Genomic DNA, 11628 nt, shown 5'->3' on the forward strand with positions numbered 1-11628 from the left:
ACATCAAAAATAATCAGAAGTAGTCAATTTAATCATGAGGAAAAAAAAATATATATATTTTTTTTAAAAAACAGGACACACAACAGAGCCTCTAAAGTGGATGAATATTTGAGTCTATTTAACAATTGTTTAAGAAAAGGAGACAAAAACAATTAGTAAGAAACATTCTTTAATTTTTTCCCCTTTTCCAAGGAAATGTTCAAGGATTTTTAAACTTTCTCATACAAAAATGTATACGTCATTTTAACGCTTACACCTTTTGCATTAGAACATACAGACTGCTGAAGGTTGACACAGTTACAAAACATTCAACACAAAAAGGTAAAGAAAAATCATTTCTGTACAAAAAGAAAGAGAAAAAAGAAAAAATACAAGCACCTCTCATGAAAGGACAAAATGCCACCAATAATAAATATCACATTATCATTGATAAGCTTCTATGATAAAACTGGAGAAGTTGACAGATCTTTTTTTCTTTTTTAAAAATGGAAAAAAATATTGGACTGCATTAAAATACTAAATAACCCTGACTTTGTAAACTATAGGACCTGTCAAGTGGTATATCTCACAATTTATGACTCACAGGGATACAAAGACTGGAGAAAAATGTACATCTCCCTCACACGCACAAACTCTCACACTCACACACACACACACTCACACACACACACACACACACACACACACACACACACACACACACACACACACACACACACACACACACACAAAAAAATATAAGACTGACTACAGGTATCCGTCAATAAAACTTGTGGATGTGGTGGCAGATACCAGTCTGAACACATCAGAGAATAAATGAACAACAATTTCGATATTAAAGATCTGGTGGTACATCTGTGTGTGTGTTTACCCAGAGGAGTTGCCTGCTCCTCTGATGTAGGATCAAAATATGGCAGCTGCTGTTATGGCTTGTGTTCTCTGTCAGTAGTCCAGTTATGTAGCTTGGCTGGTAGCTATGGACACGGTATCCACAGCTGTTGGATGAACAAATGAACATAGTACTGTACGACCTTGAAGGAGAATATCCCAAGTGCTTAGGAAGAGAGACTGTGCAGGAGCCAGTATGAGACAGCGGCCTCTACATGCTTCACCTCTCGCTACCAGACTTCTGGGACTTCGAACAGTGTTGGTGTAGATTCAGCACCTGCACGGGAGAGACGCACAATTTTCACATGACTGAAAAAACCCAACAACATGCTTGCAGTGTCTACATTCACCAGGTCATATTAAACACTATATGATAAATGTACAGTTTTATTTTTTTTACCGTTAGTCCTCCCCTTCCCTAAACTGCCAGATAATCCCTTACTAACATCCTCAGGCTGTTGTGAACCCTTAAATTCTCACCCTAATTTCAGCTTTCACAAATGAGTCCAAGTATATTTGGTGACTATATTATTTCTATGAGATCAACTACAAGCAGATTTCCTTTGTCAAGTATTCCCTACCTGATCCCCACCATATTTCAGTTTCTCCCAATTCTCTGGAATGTCAAAAAGATGGCATGAAGGAACATAACACAAAAATACTGGCACCCCCAGTGCCATTTCTCGGCCTCCTGCGATATCAGTTTCATAATTCTATGTCACCCAGTTTAAGTTATTGCATTCACAGGATTTTCAGAAAACTTGACCTCTGACTTTGAGGTCAAGGCCACTGGGATTCAAACTTGCCTGAGACTTTTTGTAGATACACCTATGGTCTCACTCTGAAACTCCTATTTTGCCCTGTTCAAGTTATTGCAGTCACACACACAATATGACACCACATCCTGCTGACAGGTCACTTTGCTCTGCACAATAATAGGCTTTTATGTTGTGGCTAATCAGTGCATGTTGAGAAGATATTTAGTTTGGCTTATTTCTATCTAGGATGAAAGAAGGGAGTAGAGTTAACTTAGGAAAGGGCGCAGCTAAGTTGATTTTAGCTACACATCTTTACATTTGACAACACTACAAAGAGCCCAAAGCAGCACGTCAGCCTGAATCTGACCTGGTCCTGTTTTTACTTCCAGAACATCCAAATGTGACAATGAACCATTACAAAAAAAATAAATTAAATCACATTATGAGGAGAATCTTTGTTCCAGGCCTGCAAGTAGGTTAATGGACCCGTATCAAAAATGCACCTTCAGATTTCTTTTTCTTGTTCTTTTGACCCTTCCTCTTGTGTACTGTTGGAGTTTGTTGCCAAGTGACAGTCCCCTCAGCCTCATTGCCTGGATTTCTACCCTCGGGGCTTTTCTCATCATCAGGGGCTGGACTTAGCCCAGGTGAATCTGATAGATCCCTGCAGAACACAGCAACCATAAGAGGCTTAAATCACAACAAACATGACAGTGTCAGCATAAATGATGGCTGTTTTTACTTACGTCGTCTTCAGCCATCCCTCGGATGTCTTACTCTCAACAGCTTTAGTATTTGCCGCATCTAGGAAACGGTGACAACAGTGCACAAGACCCAAGATTATAGCTCAGAGTATTCATTATCATTTAATGGGACACAGCATGTGTGTAGAAAATGCATTAAGACAGAGCTTTTATTAGTATATGCACTCCCTCACTATTCACCATAAATATCTTTGGGAATAATGTCATTAAAGTCACTTGACATCTCTGCTTTGGAGAAGGTGAATATTAATAAAATTACACAAATCTAGAGTAGCCAGGCTTGCTTAACTTTAACTCCTTGGCAGTAATGATCATTCACCATGCCACCTGCTCTCACCCTCTGCTAAGTACTTTCCTGGGGGGAAACCTGCTGCATACTACCACACTGAGAGAACCCCCCCCCCCCAAAAAAAAAAACCCCCAAAAAAACAAAACAAAACAAAACACAACACAGTACAAATGAACACACGTATTCACACACCATCAGTTTTCATCTTCTTTGTGCCTGTGGTATCAGGGTAAGAGTAGTGACTCCAGCCATCTGTAATTTGAGCATCATCAGCTCCCTGCTCTCCCTGCATGGGACTGATGCTTCGCTTCCTCATTCTACAACAGCAGAATATTTCATGTAAACACAACCTGTGAAAATCTGAAGAAAATACTACAGAAGAGAAAAATGGACAGAATTTCATCAGGAAATGTACAACGTGAAGCATTCATTGCACAAGTACCTGGAATATCCAAACCCAGAAGTAGTAGAGCAGGCGTAGTGAGGCTTCACCCAACTGTCTTCTCCCCATGTTTTGGTTGTCTGCTTCTCCTTTTCCTGCTGCTTTCCCTGGATGTACTCTGCATATGTCTGGATCTTGTAGCTCTCTGCATAGCGGCTGGTGTTCATAGCTGTGTTAAATTTTTTTTTTTATTTTTTTTTTTAAAAAAAAAGAGCACAGTTTGAAACCTTTATGAAAGACTACTTACTACTTTGTGATTAGCTAAAGCACACTCACCTATCTGTACCTGATCCGTCTGACTTAGGGACACAAAGGCAGACATGTCGTCTATCCATGAAACCTGGATGTTCCCTGAGTAGATAAAGAGCAGAGGGTAAATGATAAAGAATGGCTAATATCTGTTTAAAAGCAGAATTAATAGGCTAAATCGTGACGTACCAAAGGCACTAAAGAGCTGGTAGAGGTCACTAGTCTTCCATTCTTTTGGGAAGGTGACGTACAGGACATGGTCTCTCTTGGGTTGCACTGTGCAAGAAGAAGGGAAGAAAGAAACATGAAGTGGACGAGCTGCAGTTTGAATTTGTACCAAGCATATTTTATGTTTGAAACGTAACTGTGTATTGTGTTAGTTCACTTCTAGGGTGAGTCAAACAATATTTAAGCTGCTTCAGTTTATTTTGGTTTAATACCGCCACAGCTCTAAGAAATGCTCTAAATTTAACATTTGGTCTCTAAAAACTTTGGAATTAGTGAGTCCAAACCAAGATAATATAATAGACCATTAGTGACAGTCATGTTGCAGTACTTTACTCACAATCCGGTCCTGTGATGTTGAGGTAGGGTATATCTATAATCCTCATCAGAAAAAGCCTTAATAACAGAAAACACAAGTATTAAAAGGTTTCATTAAAATAAAAATGTAAATCTTAAAGCAAATCAAATCTATGAAATCACTTACTTATTGAAGAAAGGCTCAATTAATTTGGAACGAGCTGAGATGTATGCTTTGGGCGGAGTCAAGAAAGAACCTGTAAAGGGAAACGCCAAGTTTAAAATCAAATATCTGAACTGAAACTTTCTGTGTGAAAAGAATCAGTTATTACCCAGATAATTGGCCATGGCGATGAAACAAAGGCCAGTGATGTAGGCATCATAACCCGCCTCATGGAGCTGCTCCTGGGCTGTGTCATAGCTGGGGAAGCCCTCTGCAGTTTCTGAGAACAGCAGCACAGACACGAAAGTGTGTCAGCGGGGTTTCTGAACAGTCACTGCATTTCAGACAGTCTGCTTTACTCACCAACTTGTGGTGACTTGAATGGGCTCTCCTTCAGCTGTTTCTCTAACTCTGCCAGAGAAGTATTTGTGATCAACTCCTGAAATGTAAAAGAACATGCAATTATCGCCCTGATCACTTATAATTTACAACAAATCACAAATTATATCTTCAGGTGATTGGAGGGCTCTAGCCACTTGTACCATCACATTATAATTAGACCCAATTACATAAACTGTCTTAATAAGCCCAACTTAAAATCATAATCAGCTTTTGTGGTCAAGTATGTTGACACCAGAGAAAGTAAGGCACGGGAGCTCCTAAAGTACTTAGAGCAGCGGGGAATTTACAGGCTGACACAGATTTAGTGGACACTAATCTCAAACAACCACATCAGAGGGATGTGGGGATGACATGTTTGATGTCAGAAGCTTTTTGTTTCCATTTGTATTTTGAGCTCTCTTGACTAATTGGATATCAGCAGAATTCTAACAGTGTGTAGGCAAATGTTATTATTAATGCTACTGTTACTACCAAAACTGCAGGTCAGCACAATAACAATATAAATCATACTGGCACTTGTTTAGAGTTTGGGCAGGATAACCCAGAGATGTTGAAGGTGTCGCCACTCAGGACTTAGCAGGCAATGCAACCATCATACTGGGTAACAGTGTTAACCTTTCAGGGAGACTGTTGCCCAAGTGACATCTGAAATAAGCTTAGATAAAGACTTCAAAGTAACTGCCCACATCCAGGAAAAAAAAGTCTACATGAAGCAGAAGACGAATTGAATTTTGAACTCTGTCCAATTAAGACTGAGTTTTAAAATTCATAAACAATTATCGGCTTTTAAAATAGGAAATCGTAGCCTGGATATTGGCTGGCTGTAGCAGAAGGCCTGAAAAATGGCCTCATGAGGGTAAGTCAGCAGTTCAGCTGATGGGTTCACAGATAGAAAGTAAACAAAACATAAATTAGCGTTACCCACCCACCCCCATCTTTTCAATACATCTTAGTGACCAACAGCGATCCACTAAAAGCACTTAAGCAAATGATTTACCTTAAATGGCTGAGTGGAAGCCATCAATTTGGTGTCTAGAAGTCTGCAAGTGAATAAATAAATCCATTAAAACAAACAAACAAAAAAAAGTAATGTAAAACCCCTGCTGTAATGACACCCCCCCCCCCCAAATTTAACAACATTACCTTGGGAAGACGCACATTGTAACTTCTTTAAAGTCTTGAAGATCCTAAACAGAGTACCGCCTTAAATAATGCATACATCTCATACCAAGCTTGAAATTGCCATTTCTTGTACCGAAAATGCATTTTAGCTCCATATTTAAAATATGCACAACATACCTCAGGCAGAGGGCAGTAAAACTGATGGATGGTGTGCATCACATCCAAGAGCATGTTGTGGCCAACAACCAGTTTACCCTGCAAGTCAGAAGGAATGGTTCTTTAAATGTCACATTTATGGAAGCAAATTAAAAATTTTTCTAAAAAAAAAAAAAAAAAAAAAAAGCAACACTATAAAAAAAATTCTTTAGCAAACAAAACTTTGCTCACAAAGTTGAATATTGGTATAAAGCCTCAGTCTATATTTGTGTATAAATCTGTAAGTGAAAAACTAGACTTACAGACTTTGAGATGGCATGGATGACTCTGGAGAAACCGACAGCGTCATTTAGCTCCTCCTGTCAGGGGGAGGTGATTCAGTTCTGTTAGTTTTATAAATGCACAAAGCTACAACATGTTTTTCTCAATTTCATACAAGCTTGACAATTAGCACAAGAAACATGATAGCTTGCCTGCTCTTTCTCTAGTTTCTGCTGCTCCCTCCGCTTCCTCTCCTCCTCGTCAACTTTACTGATTTGTATGTATCGCTCCTTCTGCAAAGACACAAATATATATTTTCAAATTTTCACAAAACAACAAAGTGAAAAAACAGCTTCACAAACAAAATATAAGCATACCTTTTCTGTTTCCACAGTTTCCACATGCAGGCCCTTTGGAAACCTGTAGGAACAAGACAAATGTTAATCTTTAAGCCAAGCAAGACCGTCAGAGCAAAGACAGGGCTTTAAGCAACACTCACTTCCAGTTCAGCGTCTGGTATATCAGCTTTCGCTGAAATCTGGAAAACAAAAGTAGAAATAAAATGAAATTTACATGGTGAAAACAAAAGTACGGGTTAGATGCAGCTTTTCTAGAAAAGTGTCCAGTTACCCAGTGCATGGTTCCAGGTCCAAAGTCTTCTCAGAGTTACCCAGGAGGGCCTCAACCTTCTCGCTGTAGTGGAAACAAAACAAAAATGATTGTGGAGTATTCAAAAGCAAACAATGTTTCCTTTGTGGCTTCCTTGACCAATACACCACCAAGGACAGCAACCAAAAGCTAAAACATGATCAAAGAACTCATTTGATGCTGTAAATAAAACAACAACAACTGAAGCAGCACTTACACAACTTTGTTGATGAAATCTTTATGTTCCTCGGGTACATGTGAAGAGCCTTTGGAGGATGATGGGGAGATAAAGGATGGTGTCCCTACACCATTGGCATGCTGATTCCTCCTCTCCTCTGTCTGCTCTCTCAGCTGGGCTTCCTCTTCCTGATTTAGGTAGGGGATTCCTTTAAAATACCACAAAGCCTCGTTTTTAAACTTTGCATAGTGACCTGGAGCTTATTGTGCAGCGTGTACAAACATGGAATGTGTATCCAGATGAGGTTTAATGCACTTAATATAATGCAACCGATTCATCCCAACTGCATTTGTGGAAGGCCAGGTAGCAGCAGTCACGCTATTGTGCACTGCTGGTCCACTGCTTGCCTGGGACGTGCAATGTTTGTTGACAAATCAGCCGTCTGTGCCAAACTAATTTGCACATTGAGATTAGATGAAATTGCAGGCACACAATTGAGACAGAAAGAATGCAACGTGAAACTAGAGAGACCCACGGGTTGTTGATTAACATGATTCAAGCAGGGTTCACTGGGAGTAAATGGGGCATAGTTGTAATGTGTGGTTTGCGCTCTGGAGTGTGCGCTAAGCGACAAGAAAAAGTTTCAGCAATGGGCCACATTCACAATGTGTGCACAAACATTTGTACCTGAATTTGTTCGTACTCAATGAATGAATTGAAGATGACCGCAGACCATACATATAAACAGATGAAGACTTAGCAGTCTAAGAAAATGTACTCACTTCTTTTAAATGAGCACTGATTTTACTACAACATTATTGTTACAGCTTTCTAAAAATCACCATAAACCAAAAGAAAAAAAATGCTCAGAATTAGAATTGAATACGATTCATTGAGTAATACTATAAAGAATTCAACACAAATTCTTTTCTTCCTTTAACACAAAGCTCTGTAGCCCATCCCAAAAAACAAACCACCGCTAACACAACAGTAGCAGTGACAAGGACGCCATTGCAGTTTAACGTGCAGCCGGAGACTGTTTACATACAGCGAAGAGCAAAGAGGTGGAGCCGTTACCAAGACAGTGAGAAACCGTTTCTAGTGTCCAAAACAGCAGTGCTATTCCTGTAATCACCATTAAAACCTTTACTGGGAAGAAGCTAGTGGATGATGGTGCCCTGATGCATGTTTATTTTATGATTAATCTTATTACCATTTATTAAAAATGACTTGCATCAGTGCTGGGTGTCACCGCTTATATAACTTCGTTTAATTAGTTTCTAGTATTCCACAGATGCTGAAGGATATGGATGTTTTTCGATAACTGCAGTGTTTCTCTTTGGAGGCTGACCATCATCCGTCTTGTGGAAACTTATTTTAAAGCTGCACCTTTTCTGGCTTCCTCCTCAAACCCTTGTTTCAGTTTCTTCAGCTGGACGACTTCTGCCCCCCCCCTTGCAGTACAGGCTTCTCTCTCCCTCTCTCTCACGTCAAAGTACACAGGTTTCCATTTATATTATATACTGTAAAAGGCTGCTGATGTAGAATGATTCTGATTCACTAACATACCCACGGTGGCAAGAAAACTGGCCAGAGCACATGGTTCATAAATCTGATGGCAATTTTGTGCGTGCACTTCACCATAACTGCTATAAAGTAGAAGCAGAAAACCCTCTATAGCTTTTATGAGTAATTATATATTAAGTCTAGAGGCCAAGTAATCACAGTGAGCTTCCATTTTAAGATTTTTGTATAACAATAGATATCTAGAACTGCTTTTTTGCACTCACCGTGACAGAACACCTTGTTGAAGTCAAATCCCTGACTGGCCAGGAAGTCGATACTGGAACTCTGAAATTACAAAATGTGTTTGTGTTCATACTTTTATTAAAGCTTTCTGCAGCTGAACCAGCATTTCATGAAGCACCATTTTAAACCATCTAAATCTCTCTGAATCCAAAAGGTCATATCCCAGTTGCTTATTAAGAAGCAATTCAATAATGTGGGGAACAATACTCACTTGACAGATGAACTTTATGTCAGGAGATGTCCTGTTGAACGGTTTAGGGAATATATAAAAGTTAAAGGGCTTTGTGATGTACCTGCAAAGGAAGGAAGTGGGGGAGAGAAATAATTTAAGTTCCTGGGAGTTTATTGCAATAACCTGCAGAAATATATATGGTTCACCCCCAATAGCAGAATGTTCCCCTAAAACCCATTAATAGTATTTGGATTGTTTTTATTGGAATAAAAACAGACAGATTGAAACAACTGAGACTAGACCTCAAACTCACTGCAACACCAGCGAGTTCTTGGACACCTATCATCAACTCATTATCCCTCGAAAGCCTAGCAGGAGTAACCCTTGAAGCTCTTTCTTGAACTGAGCAGTTTCTGTTTTCAGGCCCGTTTATAAAACCTCCAGTCATTCAGGTGCTGATCATTGCTTCACGCACTTTACATCTTTTAAGCACCACAGGGAGACTGGGCCCCAGTTATGTATTGCTACAATGTCTTGCATTACTGACAAATATTTTGCAAGGTATACAGACACACACAAATACACAAAAATTACAGCGTCTTCAGGACCAGGATTTAACATGATCTCACATGCACAAATGCACAGAGAAGTAATTGGTTTAAACTGTATGCATCACAAAAGTAAACCAAACGATGGCTCAAAGATAGATTTTTGGCCCAAAGGCCAAAATAGGACATCAACCTCCTTGTAAGTAGAAATAAATTAGGAAAACTAGGAATAGCATAAATTAATATATTAATAAAAAAATGCCTGCGCCTATGTCAATCTATGAGATTCTGGCTACACTCTGCAAGTAGTTGATGTGAATACCCGCTTATGCAATCAGCAAAAGATTGGCCAGTTTCCCTGATTTATCATGGTTATTCTCCGTATTACCACAATACGTTTGCTCTTGTGTGACCGGCTTCATCTTTTATTGCCATATTGATGCACCAGAGTTGCTTTGAAGACAGCACCTGACTGAGTGGTCACAGGCCTGGTCCCCACCTTTAAAGTAACCATATCTAAAGCGACAAGCCTAATATTACTGGACACAGTTGCTTTAATTTTGGCCTCCAACCACCTCGTTCCCTAAACAGATTATGATAATGTGCCTAGAAACTTCACTATCCCAGACACTCATTTGAAATGGTACAAGGCAATGGGCATGTAGTAAGCCTGGAGGCTTTTGGGCCTAATTGTGGGCAGTGATCCATTTCATAATCCGGCTTTAAGTGTGAGAATGCCCAAGGAGGAGAACATCAGTAGATAAGTCTGAATCTAAAACAGTATGCCTACACTTGACCAGAGGCCATCTGTGGTTTATGCATTATAGTGCACTTCAATGTAAAAGACCACACCCCAGCAAACTAATGGGAGTCCAGTAGTTTGTTAGTTATTTTTGTGTTTCACCAATTAGAATAAAACATTTAGTGTATTCAACAAACAGATACCACTCACTTTGACTTTGCCTGGTCGTACTTGAAGGTACACAAACCAAACTGGAACAAGAGGAAGTCCATGGAATGCTGCAGGCATGGAGAGAAACACATGTTAACACGTTCAAACACGATAAACAGTAAAGTGAAAGTGTTCAAGCTACTGCAGGACCATAAAGTAGAGGGTCCAACTAGAATTGTGTGTATGGAGGATGCAGCATTATTTAATATGCATAAACTGCGTTTCTCAACGTTGCTAACCTTTTTAAGCTTCGTGTATCGCTCTTCCGGTGTGTCCAGTCCATTGGTTAGTGCACTGACATTAGGACCGTCGCTTATCCCTTTAAAATAAACAATAAAAAAAAATGTCAGTTTCCACACATAATGCTGGGGACTTCAATCCCAACGTCTGCTACAGCTCTGACACGGATACCTGAAAATTCCCCATCGATGGCAAGGAAGTCAGCCTCTTCTATCGCGCTGTACACAGTGTTTAAGCAGTCTTTATAATCTGAGAGAAGGAAACAGTCAGTCAGTATCAGAACGCTAGCGCAATGCTAGCCAGCATTTGAACACACTGCAGCTATCAAGCTAGCTGGGTAGCTTGCTCGCAGGCAGCACTCACACTGGGATGTTCATTTTCAGTCTGGTCAGTACTGAATATCTGTCATACCACTAATCTATTTCATCCTATCGTGAAATGTATGGTGAGACAAAAACTCCGTAAATCGCTGAAAACGGTGTCTGGCTACTTACTTTTCCGTGTAACCTCCATCCCTACACAATGACTGGACCCGGCTGACAGCTACCGTTAGCTAGCCTTCGTCAACTGGCTTTTAACCCGTTTGACATACACTTCCGGCGGCGGTGCCGCAGCACGAAGTACCGATGTCGCGGTCAGGCATCTTTGTAGCTTTTGAACTGAAAGAGATTTAATTGACAATCATAAAAGGACAATATTTAAAGTAAATGTTCAATTTTTTTCATGAAGCCTTTGGGGCATATTTATAGATTAACACTTAAAACACGATTTTGCAATTTATTGCAAATTTAACGCTGTTGACATTAACGTTTAAAATTCCATTTCTTTTTCATTTTTAATATTTTTCTCTAAAGTTTAAATAGATTTTTCACATTAAAAAAAAATCGACAGCCATCTTGAAACACCTACAGCTATTTATCTGGGCAGTTCTCCAGGATTTCTGAGGGTCTTTCAAATGTTTTTTGTAGAAATAGGCTGCTTTTTCACAAATTTTCAGTCCATTTGCAGAGGAATGTTTTGTTTGTCACTTAACTCTTACCTATAAATCATTCAAGTATAAAATGC

General features: G+C 39.5%; 1 protein-coding gene across 1 annotated transcript; it reads right to left on the minus strand.

Annotated features, from left to right (window-relative positions):
- Nucleotides 1-183: 183 nt before the first annotated feature.
- Nucleotides 184-11142, minus strand: parn (poly(A)-specific ribonuclease (deadenylation nuclease)). The gene is made up of 26 exons (XM_063475871.1): nt 11058-11142; nt 10735-10812; nt 10563-10642; nt 10324-10391; nt 8863-8944; nt 8633-8693; nt 6882-7050; nt 6647-6709; nt 6516-6554; nt 6394-6436; nt 6229-6309; nt 6058-6114; nt 5777-5854; nt 5621-5664; nt 5475-5517; nt 4439-4514; nt 4245-4355; nt 4100-4169; nt 3956-4011; nt 3580-3666; nt 3418-3492; nt 3142-3310; nt 2892-3016; nt 2393-2450; nt 2150-2310; nt 184-1165 (listed from the first exon to the last, which is right to left on the minus strand). Exons 1-26 carry the CDS (start codon nt 11074-11076, stop codon nt 1119-1121), a joined length of 2040 nt encoding a protein of 679 aa, XP_063331941.1. The 5' UTR covers nt 11077-11142; the 3' UTR covers nt 184-1118.
- Nucleotides 11143-11628: the final 486 nt, after the last annotated feature.

The sequence above is a fragment of the Pelmatolapia mariae genome, linkage group LG6, assembly GCF_036321145.2.
Source record: "Pelmatolapia mariae isolate MD_Pm_ZW linkage group LG6, Pm_UMD_F_2, whole genome shotgun sequence".
Lineage (NCBI taxonomy): Eukaryota > Metazoa > Chordata > Actinopteri > Cichliformes > Cichlidae > Pelmatolapia > Pelmatolapia mariae.